General features: G+C 37.7%; 2 protein-coding genes and 1 long non-coding RNA gene across 4 annotated transcripts; 1 reads left to right on the forward strand and 2 right to left on the reverse strand.

Annotated features, from left to right (window-relative positions):
* Positions 1-7,690: 7,690 nt before the first annotated feature.
* On the forward strand, positions 7,691-12,710 carry LOC103444442 (protein TPX2). The gene is made up of 18 exons (XM_008383373.4): positions 7,691-8,110; positions 8,797-8,882; positions 8,970-9,161; positions 9,244-9,311; positions 9,422-9,661; positions 9,747-9,843; positions 9,932-10,114; positions 10,215-10,367; positions 10,449-10,511; positions 10,598-10,678; positions 10,777-10,935; positions 11,045-11,179; positions 11,282-11,359; positions 11,467-11,586; positions 11,679-11,845; positions 11,928-12,096; positions 12,199-12,293; positions 12,378-12,710. The coding sequence occupies exons 1-18, from the start codon at positions 7,939-7,941 to the stop codon at positions 12,493-12,495; spliced, it is 2,376 nt and encodes a 791-aa protein (XP_008381595.3). The 5' UTR covers positions 7,691-7,938; the 3' UTR covers positions 12,496-12,710.
* LOC139188299 (uncharacterized) lies at positions 10,800-11,992 on the reverse strand. The gene is made up of 2 exons (XR_011571666.1): positions 11,860-11,992; positions 10,800-11,436 (listed from the first exon to the last, which is right to left on the reverse strand). It is a non-coding gene; the product is annotated as an uncharacterized lncRNA (long non-coding RNA).
* A 289-nt stretch (positions 12,711-12,999) lies between the features above and the next one.
* Positions 13,000-19,603, reverse strand: LOC103444441 (putative E3 ubiquitin-protein ligase RING1a). 2 transcript variants are annotated; one of them, XM_008383372.4, is made up of 10 exons: positions 19,242-19,603; positions 19,096-19,138; positions 18,499-18,557; positions 16,029-16,110; positions 15,780-15,900; positions 15,306-15,347; positions 14,323-14,862; positions 13,974-14,081; positions 13,411-13,611; positions 13,000-13,218 (listed from the first exon to the last, which is right to left on the reverse strand). In XM_008383372.4, the coding sequence occupies exons 1-10, from the start codon at positions 19,420-19,422 to the stop codon at positions 13,186-13,188; spliced, it is 1,410 nt and encodes a 469-aa protein (XP_008381594.3). In that variant the 5' UTR covers positions 19,423-19,603; the 3' UTR covers positions 13,000-13,185. The 2 variants fall into 2 exon arrangements, with proteins under 2 accessions (XP_008381594.3, XP_070661676.1); XM_070805575.1 differs by having other exon boundaries at positions 16,020-16,110; positions 19,242-19,577.
* Positions 19,604-20,133: the final 530 nt, after the last annotated feature.

Consider the following 20,133-nt stretch of genomic DNA (forward strand, 5'->3'; position numbering starts at 1 on the left):
GACGAAGAAGACTAAAGGAAAGTAGGGAATTGGATATGTTCCAAACTTTAGTGTTTAGAGCCTAAGAATCAACCCATCTGAGTCATTGATTGATGTGTAAAAGAAATCAAAGTTGTTGGTTTGTATGTGGTGGACCAGCAAAATAAGTTACTAGACACCATCTGATTCAATTTCTGCTGCCCAACATATCTCCAGACACTAAGGTCTAGAGCGGATCCAATTCCGCAAAGTAGGAGAAGAAAATTGCAATTGAACCTGGTGGCAAACCTTTGTTATCCACCCGGGCCAGGAAAGGCTATGGGGAATTTCACATTGCCTGTTGCCACAGTTAAGTAGATTTACTTGCTCAAAGCATCGAACCCGAAACCTCCCATATTTTTTTATTTATTGAAAGCCGCAGTCTGTGTCCTTACCATTAAGCCCCTTGATGAGGTTAAATTGTAATTGATTCTAGATTCTTAAATGTGTGGAATTAAATGACATGAGGTCGTCATGCATGCATGGTCAGTAGTCATGTCAAGTGGACACAATTAAATCACAAACAAAAAAGGAAAAATTACATGAATCAAGCATTAATTAATACCTAACCATCATGGGGGACCTGACTTCTCTGCCCTCCCAGTTTCCATATACTCTCATCCCCTTTTATTTGTGCGGTTACGGTTAAGCCACGTCAACATTTTATATCATTATTGCTTTTTGTCTTATTATCTCTATAAAAAAAATCAAATAAAATGTTGATGTGGCTTAACCGTGACCGTACAAAATAGGAGGGGATGAAAGTGTATGAGAACTGGGAGGGCAGAGAATCTGGGTCCCCATCATGGGACTGGGGAAGTATTGTTCTTAGTCAGGCCTCAGGACTCAAGAATATTCTTACACTTATTATATACTAGCAGATGAGCACACACTCTGTGTGTGAACAACCGCCCACCTTTTCCTACATTCTCCTCAAGCGCAACCGTTTCAGTTCATTCAAACTATCGAAAAAACATCATGATTTCACTTACGTGTATGAAAAAATGATGGTGGGATAATTTCTCTTAAGAGCAATTTCACCCCTTAAAAAAATGCACCATCACTCAGCACATTTAATCCACTCAATGAACAGTAATAGACCTCAATGAACAGTAATAAACCAAATGCATCTCCACACCTAACAAAAAATAGCCTAGTCAATTTTATTAAAATATTATTATTTTTTATTATAAAATAATAAAAATAGTAATTTTATTAAAAAAAAGGTAAGTCTGGAACCTCCCTCTCCATCTCTCTCTCCCTCGGGAGATTCAGATAGCTACATTTCTAATTTTCTCTCAAAATTCTCCAAAAGCTATTTTTTAACATAAAATTTCTCTAAAAATTCCTAGTTCTTAAAAGCAAATTGTCCATTTTTTTTTTCAAAAATCCACAAGATTCTTCCAAAAACTCATCTTTTTCACTTTTACACCATTTTTTTCCCTCCTAAAAGCAAAAAGTCTCCACCTTTACCAAGAGAGAGAGAGAGAAAGAGAGAGAGATGGGGGGATGTGTTGCTTCCAAGTTGGAGGAAGAAGGAGGAGTTGTGACAATTTGTAGAGAAAGAAAGCGGCGGTGGAGAAAAGATACGCCCTTGTGGAGGCGCACTATAAGTACGGCCATGCTTTGTTTGCGATGGCTGCCACCGTGGACTTCTTTGTTACAGGCTACTCTTCCCCTCCTAATCTTTACCTCCCTCTGCATCTCTCTCTCTCTCTCTCTCTCCCTCGTGCGTAGCGGGACCAAGGTCACCCACGAGGTGTTCGAGTTCTCCAGCAGGAGGTTGAAAGTTGATGGCCCGGCTGACGTCAAATGGCCTGGCATATGGGTCTGTCGATTTTGGGCCGGTCTCTTACCTAGCTTGGGCTGATTAGGCTGGGTACCAACCTATTTAGCTGGCGTTGAGTGATTTGGCTGGTGATGCGTAAAATAAGTTAACACACAAAATTAAACCCTCTTTTTATCAAATGTAGTAAAGTATGTAAGTAGGGATCGTTCTAGGCCGGGGATTAGGAGGGATTGCTAAACACTTGAAAACTGACTTAAAAACATAAACACAAAATTTAAAACACTAAACTAGACTCAAAGAATGCAAAACTATACTTTAAAATACTTAAACAAACATAAAACTCAAAACAGCAACCTAATGACTCAAAAGTGCCTAAAAACCACTTTCTGGGCAGTTTTGAGAACCTAACAAGAACTTGGACGAAGTTGGATGAAAACTTGAATCAAAACACTTAGAAACACAAATAAAAACACTTTCTAACTAATCTAAGACTTCAAAATAAAGGGGGATTTGTTTTGGACGAAAATTGAAAACAAAACAGAAACTTTAAAACAAAACAGATTGTAAAACGTTTTTGGATGAAAAGGAAGGATAAAAGGCTAGTTAGGAGGTTCTTCTCCACACATGACACACTTGCAAACAAAATGATTTTCAGTTGTTCTTTCAATAAATTATGAAACTCAACACCCCAAGTTAATTATATACGCTTAAATTAACCTTCAAGTTCTCCTTAAGTTAATGAATTGGATGGAAAAGCGCATACAACAATTCAAAGCATTCCTCAAAGGTTCCTTACGTGATGAGCACAATAAAGATACAATCAAGAATCATGAAGCACAATGAGAACTATAAGTGTTGACGAGGCATTCGTTACTATGATGAGCATGAAACTAGTGCCAAGAATTCATTCAACGCGATCGTTTTCAAGCGACCTTCACTACTTGTGATTATAAGATTGTAACTATTAGGTGAAACTCCCTCATAATCTAGCATCATATTCATGCATGAAAACTAAGCGTGCACTCTCAATCAACATACACAAATAAGTTATCAATCAAGTAGATGAACGAATTGAATCCGCAACTTATGAAATAACAACTGAATGTAATCAAATCATATTGCAAGCATGTACATGGTTTCGAATCACCCCCCCCCCCAACTAAGGGGGTTTAGTTCCTCATTCTTGCAATACAAAGATACATAAAATTAGACATTAAAATCAAAGGAAAGAAAACACCTAAAATGCTCCAACTTGGAAAGCAAGTGCATCAATGGATCTCCCTTCCTCCTTGTTGCGGCATGAAGCTTGTGGACAGATTTTTGGGTGGATTTATGGTGTAGAATGGATGGGGAATGATATGGAGGGGTTTAGGGTGAGTGTGGAAGAGTGTTTGATGGTTGGAAGGTGGTGGAGAACTAGGCAAAGAGGGTGGAAGAAGGTGGAGTGGCTGTTATGTTTTCTAGGCACTAGAATGGTGTTTTTTGGGGTGTTTTGCTTCCTAGGGTGTGTATGGACGAATTTCTGTGATAAAATGATGAATATGGGGGATTGTTCTTTGGCCAAGGGGTGTAAACATGTATTTATAGGCCCCCAAAAACCTTAGAAAATCAGGTTAGGTTAAGGATGAAATGCATGGTAATTTGTGTGTGTGGTGTGCAATGGTCCAAGGGTGAAAATGAAGTGATGATGCAAAGTGTGAAGGGTAAAATGGAGTGGTCTTGAAGCTAGGGAGCATGAATGATTGTGTACATTGCATAGAGATGGAAAGGGAGGTGAAAATGTGTCAATAAATGGGTCAAAGGTGCAGCAACATGTGGTACACAAGGCATGGGATTCCAAATGTGAATGATGGAGCATCAATTGGTGCATGTAATGGATGTAAATGTTGTCTAAAATCTAATGAGTGAAGGGAACAAGAGGTATCAAGCAATTGAGTGTAATAATTAAATGAATTGAAGCATGAAATTAGAAATTATGTAGGGGACAAGAGTGATCAAGCATGGCATGGAATCCAAAGGGAATTCTATGTGGTTTGCATGGCAAGGAATGCAAGTTGGGGTGACAGATTTTTGGGCTATTTTCTTCATCTTTTGGACCATAATTCTTCATATTCTTGGCCTCTTTAGTTCTCAAATTCGTCCATCCACTTGGCCCATGCATTTGCTATCCATTCCAAGCCCGAAACATGCTCCAAAGGCCTCCAAAATGCATCTTCTTGCATACTTTGTCCATAAAATCTGAAAACACACGAAAATGACTTTAAACATTAAAATAACTAAGGAAACACGACATAAATGCACAAGAACAAGCCAACTAAGTCGCATAAATGTGCTCCTATCAGCTGGGGGCCAGCCTATTTTGGGTGCTGGGTGTCAGGCAATCCACCTCTGTGGAACTGCTCTAATAAGTGCATATTTTTTTATCTTATGTAAATAGTTCGATATAAAATTACTATTTTGCCCTTCTCATGTAAATATTGTGTATCAAAAGTGAGGGCCAAAATAGGAAAAAAAGTGGGAAAAGTTCAAAAGATACAAAATTACTATTTTGCCCTTCTCATGTCAACATTGTGTATTCAAAAGTGAGGGCAAAATTGGAAGAAAATGGAGAAAAAAGTTGACAAGCCCTCTTCTCTTAATATAATAGATTTGTATTATTTTTTAGGGAATTGTTATTGTCACTCCAAAATTCTCATTCTACATTCCAAACTTTTTATATTTAGAAAGAAAAATAACTTGTGAGGAGTGTAAAATGAGATTTTTGGAGTGCCAATAACACTTCCCATTTTTTATATTTTTTTTAATAGAGTTTTGGTCACTAACACATATGAGTTCTATCTCTATTAAATAAATGTTGCAAATATATAGTAAAAATAGTATTTTTGATGGAGGTCCAGAAGGAAGTTTGTGGGTCTCAGCTCTTTTAAAACCCTAAGGGTGCGTTTGTTGCACCGGATTATCTCGGACTGGACTAGCTTCAGGGACTAGGCTAGACTGGCTTAGACTAGACTAAGCTGGACTGATTTAGTGAAGCGTTTGGTGCAATGTCGGATTAAGAAGCAAAATAATTAATAAATTTTAATATTATATTTGTTTAATTCATAAAAATTATATTATATTATTAATTTATCTTTTTCTTTTTGGAAATCTCTTCCTATCTCGAAACTTCTACCATTTTTTTTTCTTCCTTCCCACTCTCTCACTCCCCTCTCCCTCATTTTCTTCCCTTTTTTTTCTCCGGCCCATCGTTTTCTTCTTTCTTCCCACTCTCTCACTCCCCTCTCCTTCATTTTCTTCCTTTTTTTCTTCGGCCAACCATCTCCCTCCTCTCTCTCTTTTTCTCCCCCATTTCTCCCAGTTTTCTTCCTCAAAGGAGGATCTGTGCATTTTACTCCTGATTTGGACCGAAAGACCTGCATGTCTTTCTTTTTGTTCCTCAAAGTAGAGAGAGCACTGCAAATTTGAAATCACATATCAAATTTCTACTATAATTTATGTTTTACAACTCCAAATTTGATTTCGTTTTTTCCTACAAATTTTTGGAGAATAGCATTGCAACCCAAGGTAATATATTTCTGGGTTTATAACAGATTTTGATATTTTCTGTAATTCGAAATCGCATATCACAGATTTCTGGGTTTATCACAGATTTTGATATTTTATGGGTTTATCGCAGATTTTGATTTCGTTTTTCCTACAAATTTCTGGATAAGAACAGCCTTTAATTGGGGTTGGATTCGTGGGACAGAGACGGAACCGAAATCTCGTACGATTTTTTATGCTCCTCTCGTTAGCAAAGCCATGGCGACTCCATTGTTCTCTTTTTTTATCCCTCTGATAGACGTTTCTAACTTTTCTAGGAGAGGAAATACGGCGAAGCTTAATTGGGATTTCTAGGAAGGGAAGGACGGCGAAGCACAGATGGGGCGAAACGGGTAGGGGTGAAGCAAAGCACAGATGGGGCGAAGCAGGGACTAGCAGTCCGCTCCTTTTCGGGGGGTCTCGCTAAGACCCCCTAGCGAGAGTTTTTGTCAGAGCGAGTGAGACTTAGTCTCATTAAACCTAGTCCCTGTCGGGAACAAACATGAGATTGGACTAACCCTTAGTCCAGTCCAGTACTCTTTAGTGAGGGCAAACAAACGCCCCCTAATGGACTACACCCCTACTTTAAAATCTATTAGAATCTTATCAAATCTTAATTTGACTACACCGCTTAAATATAGAGCTGGCATTTTTTTTAACAGAAGTTGCTGAAATCGAAAATTACCAAACTTTTTGGTTTGGTTTTATCAAAATTTATTATTATTATTATTATTAAGATATTAGTGTACTTGGTTGAGATAATCTCAACCATTGGTTCATAAAGACAAACTCATTCAGTTATTCTTTCTTCCCTCTCGACTCATTCTCTCTCTTTTCCCTATGGACTCATTCTTGCTCTCATCCCTCTTGACTCAATCTTAGTCTCTCAAACCATTACCAACACTCATCAATGACTCGTCTAAGTCTTACTCTACGTCCATCTCCTCTAGTTGCTTTCTATTTTAAGTTTCAATTCGAACTTTTTTTTTTATGCCATATAAATTTTGAAGTTAAATAAAATTTGGCACACAAAGTCAAACCCATAAAAATAACATCAAACTTTGGCACTCAAAGTCACTTAAATATGGGCTAAAATTAGCAGAGCCCAAAAAACTTGGCCTAACAAACAAACCACAATCCAAATTTTCAGTTTACGAAATATTCATTCAATTTCATTTTAAGTTTTTAGTTAATCAAAATTTTGTTTCGCTTACAAAACTGAAAGGGAATTGTTATTGGCACTCCAAAAATCTCATTCTACACTCCAAACTTTCTATATTTGGAAAGAAAAATACACTTGTGAGCAGTGTAGAATAAGATTTTTGGAGTGTCAATAACACTTCCCAACCGAAACCATCCCTAATTAAATATACAATTAGAAATAATAAGACATAAACGGTATTTTTTTTATTTTTTTAAATACAGACAATTAATGTTCAAATTATAGTAAATTGGCACTTCAAATTTCTCATTATACACTCCAAACTTTCGTAGAATGAGATTTTTGAAGTGCCAATAACAATTCCCTAATTAAAATTAAAAATCAAAATATTTACAAAGCTTTCGAAAAATAAATGAAATAAAAATCTCCCCCACCCCTCCCCCAACATCCCAAATCTCCCATCCCGGGCCTCCTCCCTCCCCCACATCCCTTTTTTCTTCAGGGCCGTCTCTGAGATTTTGAAAGCCCTATGCGAAATTTATGAAAGGGCCCATTTTTAAGATAGTTTTTATTTTTTAAAAAGTAGGAGAATATATTGGTACTAGAAAATAATAACTTAAATCAAAACAACTTTTAGGACTCACTGATTGTAAGTTTACAAATGTCATTAAATAAGTAAAAAGAGTTACAGACATAACTTTCACTAAATAATAAAAAACAGTTCAATCTTAAGCAACCAAATAAAGAAAAAAAAATCTTAAAAAACTCTAACTTTAAAGTTTCACTTGAATATATAGCATTATTATATAATAAAATTGAAAAGAAAATCGTTTTTTAATGTGTTGTTATTGGGACTCCTACTATCTCATTGTGCACTCCAAATTTTTGTATTTAGAAAGAAAAAAAATTTACACTTACAAAAAGTACACTATAAGATTTTAAAGTGCTAATAAAAGTATATTTTTAATATATAACATTATTACATATAAATATAAGATACCAAATTTTGTTGGGGGCCTGTGCGATTGCATATTTCGCTCCCCCTCAACGCCGCCTCCGCTTTTCTTTGGGGTATTACCCAAACGCAAACGACATCGTTCAGCCCCTAAAAAAGGCAAGTAAATAGAGCCGTTAGAAACAGCGAACTGCCGAGCGGTCACATAGTTGGCCGTTGGCCACCAAATTCAAAAAATCAGACCGTTAGAGAGATCCTTCCCCTAACGTTATACTCCAATCCCCCAGACTCGCACCCACTCAGACGCTCTTTCTCCCTCTCTCTTTCATTTATTCATTATTCTCTATTCATTTCTTCATTAATCTTCCAGATCTTTCTAATTCCTCCTCTGGGATCCCCAACCCCAAACAACAAGTTTTCGAAAACGAGGAAATGGCCGACCAAGAACCCAACGCGCCGGCTCCGACGGCGACGGGGATGATCGTCGACGATACGTACGAGTTCTCGGCTCCGCGCTTCTTCGACTTCATAAGGGACGAGAGCGAAGATGACCGGCGCAAGGCCGAGCTCTGGTTTGACTGCGCTCTCGCTTATGCTCCTTCACGTACGTCTGCTTCCCTAATGCTTCTTTCTACCTTACTTTTCTTCTATTCCAATTGCGCTTTATAGCCTTACATCTGTGTGTTTATTGCGTCTTCTTTGTTAGGGTTTCTCTCAGATCTGTTGATTCGGATTTTAGGGCTTTTCGCTTTTCTTCCCTCAATTGTGTAAAATTTCTGTAAAATTATTGGATTTTGAGGGTTTTTATTTTGGTTTCGTGGCCAATTTTGTCACAATTCCAAACGTTTCTTGCAATTGAAATAGATTAGGAAGCGATACCGCAATCTGGATGCTTGCTCTGCTTTTTGGAGTTTGATTATCAGAAAATTTTGCTAGGTTGTGTTTGCTCGCAGAAGATTAAGGGCTGATATCTTTTTACTTTTTCTGTTAAGAGTAGAGAGGGGATTCTGAGAGAGACCAAGAAAGTTCTCAATTAGGCAACAATCTTAGGCATTTAAGGAAGTTGTTACTTGTTAAAAGGAATTAGATTTAAACTTTCTGGATTGCCGTTCTTTCTTTCCCAAATTTGTTGCAGAATTTGAACTAGGTTTTATGGTATGAACTTGCCTGGAATTTTCGTTTGACGGAACAATGGATATTCAATTTGTGCTTTTGGATGATTTTTGTCTTTGATCAATAAGAACTGTGGCAATGTTCTGTTTGTAATGGGACTTGTATATTTTTGTGCAGCTTTTATGCCTAAGATCAAGGCTGGTAGATCCTTTACGATCGAGAGCATGTGTGACTTTGGTGAAGCAGAGCAAATGCAGAATGTGGTAGTGTTTTACATCCTTTTGTTCTTTACTATAGAACTTGGATTTGTTTTGCAACTCTCTAACTTCATGGTTGTTTATGGTTTGCAGAACTTGGAATCATCATCTGACTTAAAAGCTGATGATAAGTCTATCGAAACTAAGCCTAAATCAGACATCATGCCTGCTGTAGTTGCTGATAAGTCTATCGAAACTGAGCCTAAATCAGAGATCGTGCCTGCTGAAGTTGTCGAAACAATCCCCAGGGAAGCGAAAGAAGAAGGCAACATAAGCCAATTCATAGTATTAATTTCAACTTTACTCTTCTGAAAAACCATTTTTCTTGATTGCGTTTGGCATCTAATCATACTCTTAACTCCTTTAGGTCTCAGCTGATAAGAGTATTAGCCAAGTTGACAAAGACGAAGACAAATGCACTAGTGGAAATGGAAGGTTAGGGGTCCTCTTAAGCTTTGTCTTGAGTCTCTTGACTCGTACTAGTGGATTAGAATATAACGTTGAGCTCGACGATTTCTTATTCCTTACTACTTTCTGTTTTGCAGTGTTTTGGGTACAGTATCTTCAAATAAGAAAGCTGTTTTGATCAGTGGTAAGGAGAATAGTAAACCTATCATTCAAGTTGAAATTGAAGCTTGCACTCCAAAACCACCCATGAGTTATTCCACGAAGCACCAGACTGCTAAAAAAATAGCAAGCATGGTCAGAAACCCATCAGCACTGAAGCAAAAAAGTCACTTACAATCATCCCAAACGAAAAACATTAAACCAAATAGTGTGAAAAGGTTGGTGTGTGTACGTTTTTCCTGATTGATGTGTTGATTTATTCTAACAGTCATGACTGATTAGCTACTTAACTTGAAATTCTAGAGAAACACATGTGAAGAATGCAACTGGAACTCCACTTTTAGTTCAGGAAAATCAGGCGATAAAGCGGCAGAAATTGGACGAAGGAAGATCTAGACAGGTAACCTTTACTCCTGTACCGCTTTTTCGACTTGACTGTGACAGAATTTACCCTAATTCTTTTCCCTTATGTCTTCTAAAAAAAACAGATTCTTAATCCCAAACCCCACGCATTGCCCCACAAGTCAAAACTGGGTCATACATGTTCTTCAGCTGCTGTGAAAAAAGAGGACCGAAAAGTTTATGTTAGGGAACCTGCATCACCATTTGTTTCGATGGCCGAAATGATGAAAAGGTTCCAATCAAGTACCAGAGACTTGTCATTGCCGCATGTAAAGCATCTTTCTCCATCTGCCTCGTTGAGTTCTTTTTCATGCCTCCACATATTTTTCATGTTAATGATGAAAGATCGATGCTGTTTATATTTTTCAGACGAAACCCAAACTCACCTTGACTAGGCCTAAGGAGCCTGAATTTGAAACATCCCAGCGTGTTCGCTCAGTGAGAGTAAAGAGTACTGCTGAGCTTGAAGAAGAGATGATGGCTAAAATTCCAAAGTTTAAGGCTCGACCATTAAACAAAAAGGTAACTTGTAATGTTATACTCTTCTGTTTCATTTGCGGTATATATCTGTTGGGTTTATTGGATCATTATTGCTCATTACAGATTCTAGAATCCCCATCATTGCCTGCAATGCCAAGAAGTACGCCCCAGCCACCGGAATTTCACGTAAGTTGCTGTGGATTGGATATTAGAAAAAAGGACATACAATGTTGCAGTGGTGATTATAAGTCTCTTATGTCTAATTGTTGCAGGAATTCCATTTGGAGACAATGGCAAGGGCCAATCAGAATGCAGAAACATCCTCGATAGCTTCAACCGAAATGTCTCGTCAGGTATAGACAGAATCAGATTTGCTATTTCCATTTTTTGTTCTCGATAAGCCAGTTGAGGTATCTCATTGACAATGTTCTCTTTCTGTGTTGAAATACAGAATAATCCATGGAAGCCTCATCATCTTACTGAACCTAAAACCCCTATGCTACACACATCATTGAGGGCTCGTCCACCCAGGGTGAAAAGTTCGTTGGAAATTGAACAGGAAGAACTCGAAAGAATCCCAAAATTCAAGGCCAAGCCTTTGAATAAGAAGGTATGTCCAGTCCAGCCCTTCAATTCTGCTTGATGGGTATTCATCTTGGAAACATTAGGAATTGAACTGATTTATCAAAATGTTCTTTCCTTTTGGACATTGTTCACAGATATTTGAAAGTAAAGGAGATATGGGGGTGTTCTGTAATGCAAAGAAACATGTGACCAAACCTCAGGAATTCCATTTTGCAACAAATGAAAGGATACCGCTGCAATCTTCGTCTGTTGTTGATCTACTTGATAAAGTAAGTGAAACGATTCTTACCGATCCTACTGCAGACGTAGCATACCAAAGAAAAGTAGTATCTGTACAGCTTCTCTTATGCATCATTTGTTTTGTTTTCCAGCTGTCGCTAAACTCAGAGCTTCACCATAATCCAGTTCCGAGAAACACAATGCCAAACCCATTCCATCTCCACACAGAGGTATGATAATTCCTTTCGTTTCCTCCAGCATTATAGAAGTTAGGGTCATTCAGTGATGCATGCAGTCTGCTCACAACCTGCGTATTGGTTTTTGTTTACGTCATCAGGAAAGAGGGGCCGAGAAAGAAAGGAAATTCATTACTGAAGTTTGGCACAAGCAATTGGAAGAAGAAAGAGCAAGGGTTCCAAAAGCTAATCCATATCCTTATACTACAGATTACCCTGTGGTACAGATACTTATTAATTTGTTTTTCTGAGTTTAATTACACGAAATTGGAACAATGATGGTTAAATGATGATTCCTGTTGTTCTAATGCAGATCCCACCCAAGCCAGAGCCCAAGCAATGCACAAAACCAGAACCTTTCCAACTAGAGAGTTTAGTGAGGCATGAGGAGGAATTGCAAAGGGAAATGGAAGAAAGACAGCGGAAGGAGAAAGAAGAAGCCCAGATAAGAGTGTTCAAGGCACAACCAATCTTGAAAGAGTAAACAAACTTACATTGTTCAGGATTTGATTGTCCAAGTCTTAAAGAGACGAGTGACTGATATCCCTTTGTTTGTATGCAGGGACCCAATTCCTGTTCCCGAAAAAGAGCGCAAGCCTCTCACCCAAGTTCAGGAGTTCAATCTCCAAGTTGATCATCGAGCTGTTGATAGAGCCGAATTTGATCAAAAGGTTAGGGAGAAAGAGATGATGTACAAGAGATACAGAGAAGAGAGCGAGGCAGCGAGAATGGTATGTGTGTTTTTCATACGTACTTTTTGCTGCATAGTTGTTAGTAAACTTGCATCATTTAAACTGACATGTACTCGAAAATTGTCTACTTACTGTTTGCAGGTCGAGGAAGAAAAGGCACTGAAACAACTCAGAAGGACATTGGTACCCCATGCAAGGCCGGTGCCCAACTTTGAGCATCCATTTTGTCCCCTAAAGTAAGGAAGAATGCAATCTTAACTGTTGCTGCTGCATTATTTCAATGACTAGTTGATTGATTGGTGCGTTTTGTGATATAATAGGTGCCCAAGGGAAGCAACAAAACCGAAATCACCACATCTACGTGTGCTCCAGCGAAAAGAAAGACGAAAAATGATGATCAACTCTGCAGTTTCCAGCGCTGCAGCACAGATGCGATGAAACCTTTCCCTACATTACCATGTGTGGCTGTTGTTCAAGAACTCTTGAACCCTGTACAAGGGCCGTTCGAGTTGATGTGATCCAATTTTTACTAGCAGCATTAGTGTACCATTCTGTTAAAGGCGACCGATCGCAATTCTTTTGCTGTAAAGTTTCAGTTACCATGTAAAACCAATTCTTATATCAATGTTAAACATAGCGTAATTCTTTCGGTATTATTGTACCCTGCAGATGGACGAAAAGCAAATTATCCGAAAAGGCGAAAACTCAAAGCCACGAAGCTTTCTTCCTTTGATTGCTTCATTTTCAATTAAACTTTGTTGCTCTAGAGAAGCTTCACGTTGTTTCTCAGCTGTTAGGAGTCCCGGAGGACGGAACAAGTTCATTCTGCTTCACCATCACCATCTCCGTGTTTCCGTTTCACATTTGGAGCAGCTAAAAAACCCGAGATAAAACGAGAGGCCAGGCGTTTCATGAACCTGCATTAGCTTAGTTACACACAACTTGTGAACACAAAATTAAACTATTAATACAAACAAGTGTTTTACAACACAAAGAATACAGGAAACAATGTCTCAACTGGGGATCAATGCATCCCGGTATCTATATATCTTCAACCACATTTACAGCATATCAACGGCCAATATAACAATTTTCTCGTCCGAATTCATTTGGCAAGTTCACAATTTTCTAACTAATCTCCTTCCGCCTGTATGCTATAATCTGAAAAGAGTAACAAACCCACTCATATTATATACTTCGCGCAGTTTAAAACAATCAAATGTAATGCAACGATGTATGTCGGAGTGTTCCTTCCGGTTAAATAAGAGAAAAATTCAACCAGCTAATGCATTTTGTTATTTGCACAGTATGTGCTATAAATTTTGGACAAGAACCCTTCTTATGTCTACTCACCAAATAGTCCCTGCAAGAAATGCTATTGGCTCTAACCTCTGCCAAAGTTTCTTCTTCTTGCAGAATTTTCAGGTCATTTTTGAACGGATCTATCACAGAATCCGGATCCAATTCCTCATCATCAGAAATGTGATTGAAACTCTGAGGCACTTCTAATAATTCAACTTCTTCAGCCCTCAACGACGTCTGGTGAGAAACATACTGTACAGAAAATAAAAATTACACAGGCACTGGAAATATTTTGTAAAATAGAACAATACCAAATATATAGAGCGGTAGATTAACATTTTGACAATGAACCAAAGCTCCTAGAAAATTTAAGGCTAGTCAGAGTTTCAAATGAATCCAGTATATATTTTCTATCAATTGTATGCACACAAATATTCCAGCACAAGATGAGGTAAAGAGGCATAACAAGCAAGTTTCACAGACAAGGCGTTATAACTCTCATCCAAACAAGCATAAGAATAAAATTTGCATGCTACATAGTCAAAGGAAGTCTGCCAAATGAAGTTTACATCTTTAAAAGTTTAAGGTTAGTAATATCAGGAGAATACTCTTACTTCACAAAGGTGCTTCACTGACAAACTCGGCCGACAGCAAAGGTGTGGCTGCTGCAACTTTGGTGTACGACTTGTATCCTTAGGAACAAGCAAGAGATGAACATCTAACTGCAGACGAAGAAGTATTTCATCAGAGGAAACAAAACCACAAAAAAGAGAGCAGTGCAGTTTATAATTTGGTCAATGTGGTGCTCAGAGAAACCCAGAATAACTAGTTATTTGTATGATAGTATCTCATTCCATCTGCCCTGGAGAAACTAAAATTCAGCAAGAGTACTGCATGGGTGGCACATGCAATTAATGGACCTACTAACGACCAAACAAATAGTCCAACAGCATTTCTCTATACCTCATCATTGTTTTCCTCTAAGCTCCGGAGATAATCAACCAACTTCGAAATGCGAGTGCTCCGAGAATTCTTACTGTTGCAACCACTAGCAATGCCATGCCGTGTGTGACTCCGGGCACCACCCCGCCCCCAAACAAGCATTTCAGAGCTCCAGACAACACCAGGTGAAATTCCGTGGTTCTCTCGTTTCCCTTCTATATCATTTTCAGTGCATCCTCCACTTGAATTGGCCAGAGATGAAGTAGGCTGAGAGGATCGAAATCCTGCCCGTCTTCTCCGCCGTCTTGGCCTAACTTCACGCCGGTCATCAGTGGAAGATAAATTTTTGCCCATGTTATTATTGTCATTGTCATTATCATCCTCATTGTCTTTATATCCTTGAATATCAGTGGCTCGAGAGTTCCGTCTCCTTAAAACAGAACTCCGACTATTGCGCTGCGGTCTCACAGGAAACGAATCTGGTGTATCTTTTCCAGATGCGCGTCTCTTGATTAGAGCTTCTGATTGTTGTTCAAAAACTTTGGCAATTGATGCTTGGATCTGTATTGGAGCAATAATATGGAAACAGGAACAAAACTCAGTATGAAGTATGAACCTATTTAGAGAGCCAAAAAAATTATAAAAAAAAAAAACATTAAAAAGCACGTAAGGTCATTGGTCTTGCTCCATTGCGTTGGTCCTTGGGGATCAAAGAGTAGGCTCATTGACATGTTCCACCAAGCAGATCTTAGAGTGAGGGGAAAAGGCCTGCTTTCTTTGGGCGAGGGTTAAGCTTAATGGTTTGAAGATAATTTCTTACTGATAAAACCACATATTGTAATGTGAAATAATTACCATATCTGGAGAACATATTTCTTGGGTAGTGGCATGTCCCAAGAAAGATGCTATGCGATACTTCATAATTAAAATTGTCAGCGAAGAAAACACCACCATCCAAATCTTAGGAAGAAAACTTTTACCCAAAAAAACAAAAGAAAACTAACCTGCTCGTTCCGAGTCCTCTCCTCCTGATGGAAAGCCAATTCCTGAACCATGTTGCAAATTTATTAGACTACACTCATCTATATGAAGACAAAAACATGTGTAACATTCACAAAACAAAAATACCTAACTAGCATTTTGAGAAATAAATTTGAGAACAAATTAAATTCCTACTCATTCATTTATTGTGTTTGTGTGTGTGTGTGTGTATTGTGCGGTTGACTAAAACTTAATTAAGCAAAAATCATGTCGGTGACAAATCAACTAACAACATAACTGGCATATTTGTTATTTAAATATCTTATAGTCCAAAAATGTATCAAATGAAAAAAATATAATCTGTTAATAATTTGATATTCATCCATTCAAGTTTATGAACTTAAAAGTTCATTGTAATGACACTAATTTGAAGTATCCTCTCTACTTCAGTTGTCAATGTTCTACAAAACATAAAAGTACAACAGCTAAACTTATACCTCCTCCTCATACTTCTCAATATCTGGATATAAAGCTGCTATTAGGGCATCATACTTTGGATCATCTCTCAATGAACGCCGACTTGCACAGTGTGTGCGACAAGCAGGACACTCATTGTTCCTGAAATTATATATCAAGCTAAATAAATAAACTTGATTGGTTCTCAACTCGTATTCTAATATATTTTTTCATTCTTTTAATCAGAGAATAACAAAAAGTTAAGAGGGAAAGCGCTCAACAGTATATACCCCATTCGCATTGACTTGTCGATACATTCCCTGCAAAACCTGTGTAGGCATCCCATTACAGTTCGTGTTTTCTTAATAATTCCTGTCCAGGAGAAGAAATCAAAAAATGATTGCTTACTAGATTGATAACCCATTATGGATAGCAGAAGAGGAAATGTAAGCAAGCAACAAGAGATGAAACAAGAAGCAGAATCAGAGTCTTCTTCTTTAACAAAACTGCGACAACATGGTAGTTTACCAGAACATTAGAAATACACATCTAAATGGCTGGTGATGTTTAATGAGAACTTCTGGGGAAAGGTGGTATTAGATCTTGGAAAAACTATACAGGTCTTCAATGTGTATGTTAAATTCAACTAATATCGTCTCTTCAATAATTGATAGATTCAAACAATGCTTACTCCTGTCAAAATTTCAAATCCCAAAAAGATCACCTAATTGTTCGATGCTCTAAGTTCAATAAATACTCCATGTCCTAAAGAAGAAGATAGTCTCTGTATAGTTTTTAAAATTTCAAATTTTCATTAAGTCTTTAGACACCCATGTAGTAGTCTAGCACTAAGTCTTCCTTAAGAAGTCTCTGCAATATCTGTATAGACCCACAAATCTCTGCATTCAAACATTTACATACACCTGCCTAGCAGCTATTCGTGGGCCATCAACAGTATTATGAAACATGAAATATTGCAGAGCCATTCTTTTTGTCTAATTGAAACACCAGAACAATATGATACAGTTATACATACTGCACAGAGCAAAAGATGTCTGTCTCCCTCGACTTCTTGGTAGTAGTATCCAATAACCAATCAGAAATTCCCCTCCTGCCAAGATAGAGGGGAACAAATTGTACACATGATGCTAACTTCCAACCATTCAGAAATGGTACTAGTATGTTAAGCAGGTGCATAATGACATAAACTTGGGTCACCTTGGAATCAACCTGACTGCCTAACAGAGACTTTTCATTCTCTTTCACTATAGAACACAATCTTAGCTAGTACCCAATGAATGAAATAGAGGCCCTACAAGTAAACTCAAACAAAGTTTAACAAAATAAAACTACAAGAAAAGCATCTTGGATAGAGTGGAACAAATCTGGAACAGAAGAATACAGGAAACAGAACCGAAGAACCTAGATGAAACAAATTAAGAAAGCAACTGCAGAACAGCAGCAAAAACTTTAAAAATGACCCAAGAGCATCAAAAAGCATTTCAAAACAGTCCCATATAGCCCCAAAAAATGAGGCAGAAATTCCAATCAGCAACTAGAAGGGCCAGAACAAAGGGCCTGCCAAGAATTCAGCATCAAGCAAGAAAAAAGAAGGTCAAAAAAACCCTTTAGCACATGTGCGTAGACAGGAAATACATAAAAGCATGGTTTTATGACCGAAATTGAGAAAAATAAGAAGGTAAAGCATCCCTAGAAGCTGGCCATGACTGGGAACCCTCGTTGGGGGCACAAAGGTGATTAGGAGTGGTGGCGGGTAGAAGGTATGCTACAGTCTGCTTTCTTGTGGAAGCAGGGTGGGCAACTACTATGGATTAACCATCACCAAAGAAGAACTTGATTCTGGTGTTTCACAACCTATCAGGCACCAAAATCTCACATTTACATAAAAATCATTGTTATACTTCCAAATCCTCTCACAGAGGCAGCTAGACAGAGATGATTCATTCTGGATATTTATATCATTGTAATTCTGGTTCTCTATTTATGGTTTAGAGAAGATTCATTCCAAATATTTATATCCTTGTAATTTCCCACCTGCCACTGTTTGCTGAATATCTTGTAATTCTGTTTCTCAGTATTCAGAATGAATCTTCTATAAACCTATCAAGCTATCTGTCAACGGCATGCCATTTGCAAAACAATATATCACCAAGGTTTTCTCACTTCTTCAACTAAGTCACACCCTTCTTAGCCTTCCTCTTGTTATAGACTAATCACAAACTGATAGTCAGTTTTGTTGACAAGATGAAGGATGTATGGAGCCAACCAAATTATTCACCTGGCAGGCCCTACACAGTTTGCCTCAGAAGATACCACATTGAATTTTATAGTTTGAAGACAGTGGTGGAACTACAACGAACACTAAAAGAATCGGCAAAAGACAATTCATTCACTACCTCACTGAGAATCGATGACAACAATGCAGGCATGCAATGCAACAACAAGAACCCAAGTGCATTGCAAAATTAGCAGTTAACCACCATCGAAAAGAAAAGTGAATTAGTAATTAAGCTATGTATGCAGGTGCATTACATCGTAGTGCAATAATTAATTGTTATTTACAACCTTAAAGCAAGCAACACTCATGTTTTCTGGGCAGAAAAGAAAGAGAGAGAAAAAAATCCATATGCCACAAGGGGGAATCTTCATCAGTTGAGTCCAGTAAGTGAACACATAGCAGTTGTAAGATTAAAGCATGACATCTCATTTAAACTCAAAAGGTTGAGAAGCAAAAGTTACCAAGACATATTGGACAGTGTACATCTTTACGGAGTTCTGGCAGTTGTATGAATATAAATCTGCAAGGGTACAAGAAGTACATAGACTCATTTCTCAGAAATACAAAAAGGTGCAATATTCAAATTATATATATACATTAATACACACACACACACACACACACACACACAGATATATATATATATCACTAGTTAGATGATGCACAAGAACAGTTTGTAACAGAACATTACCAGAAAATAGGAAATCAGAAAACTAGTCACTGCCTTGTCGAATTTTAATATATCGGTGAATACAAGCACAAGATCCCAACATAGAACAATCACTCAAGCATTATATCAAGCAGAACCACAATTTGGTAGGTAATACCCCATTTGACAACCAACGACGAACCGATATTTATCAAATCAAAACCAATTTTCAATATTTACTATACCAAGAGACGTCGAAAGCCCATCAACATTCAACACACTGAGCTTTCATAAACTGCTCGAAAATGGTGGCAGAATCAGCATGAATCTACAACTAGCTAGCTAGCTATTACCCAAATAAGATATTTAAGTACGACATTGAACAAAGTAAAAGAGAGGGAGAGAGTACTCGGGAGTTTCTTGAGAAGTAGAAGATGCGCTGCCATCAGAATCTGAAGTGGGAAAATAAAGCAAAAAACTTGTTAAGTTAATCAATCGAGAACCAGAAGAGGACCCAGATGAAATAGGGATTGGGAGAGAGAGATGATATGTAACCGGCATCGTGTTCGTCGTCTTCATCTTTTTCTTCTACTGCTACTTCTTCTTCTTCCTCTTCTTCTTCTTGTTGCAGCAGTTGGTGTTCATCTTGCGGTCGAGATTGCTTGGGTCGTTGGTGGTGGCGATGGTCTTCATCGTCGCTGTGCTGCTCTGGTGACGAACGCTTCTGTGAAGGCATTGAGGTATTCTATTGCATACGATAACACAGACACAGATCGATGGAAACACACACAGATCTATGGATCGGTGGATGTGTCTCTGTGTGAAGGCGTTTCTCTCTCTCTCGCTCTCTCTCTCTCTCGCACACACACGCTGCTTTTGCCTAATAGAAGAATAAAATAACCAAATTTACAGGAACCGTAAAAAGTTAAAAAAAATTGGCTAGTTATCGATCAGTCGAAAGAAAATATGGACTGTTTCGAGTTCTACGTTCTAAGCTGTTGAGTCACTTTTTTGGGCTCGAAATCGGTGAATAATCGTAGTTGTTGATTAGAAGAAAGAAAATATGGACAGTTTTAAGTTCGATGCTCTGAGCTGCTGAGTCTGTTTGCCATAAGTAAGGTGAAATTTCTCATAATCTTTCTTGGGCTCGAAAGGAATGGATAATCATGACTTGTCACTAGTTGTCCTCTTTTTTTTTTTTTTAATATATCGATCCAACGAAAGAAAATATCTAATTATTTTATATTTTTTATCATTCAGGGTATATTTAGTAAAATCAAATTTTGATTACAATTATAACAAATTTAAAAGAGTAGTTAAAATTCTATATGGGTTCTAAATTTTGGTTATATTTTTAAAATTTTCATTAAAATGTTATTCACGGTACAAATTTATAGTTTGAACGGTCTATTTTCCATATTACCATCTAAAGATTATTTTAAGAAAA

Source organism: Malus domestica, chromosome 09 (assembly GCF_042453785.1).
Source record: "Malus domestica chromosome 09, GDT2T_hap1".
Classification (NCBI taxonomy): Eukaryota; Viridiplantae; Streptophyta; class Magnoliopsida; order Rosales; family Rosaceae; genus Malus; species Malus domestica.

Bases quoted from the DNA above. Each gene is read 5' to 3' on its own strand.
- LOC103444441 (XM_070805575.1), bottom strand. From the start codon at position 19,422: ATGCCTTCACAGAAGCGTTCGTCACCAGAGCAGCACAGCGACGATGAA. The intron at 16,111-18,498 runs GTAACTTTTGCT...TCTCCTGGACAG, and splicing joins ACACTGTCCAATATGTCTTG to GAATTATTAAGAAAACACGA. The intron at 14,863-15,305 runs GTTAGTTTTCTT...GCTCCAATACAG, and splicing joins AGAGGACTCGGAACGAGCAG to ATCCAAGCATCAATTGCCAA.
- LOC103444442 (XM_008383373.4), top strand. From the start codon at position 7,939: ATGGCCGACCAAGAACCCAACGCGCCGGCTCCGACGGCGACGGGGATG. The intron at 8,111-8,796 runs GTACGTCTGCTT...ATTTTTGTGCAG, and splicing joins TCTCGCTTATGCTCCTTCAC to CTTTTATGCCTAAGATCAAG. The intron at 11,180-11,281 runs GTAAGTGAAACG...TTTGTTTTCCAG, and splicing joins TTGTTGATCTACTTGATAAA to CTGTCGCTAAACTCAGAGCT.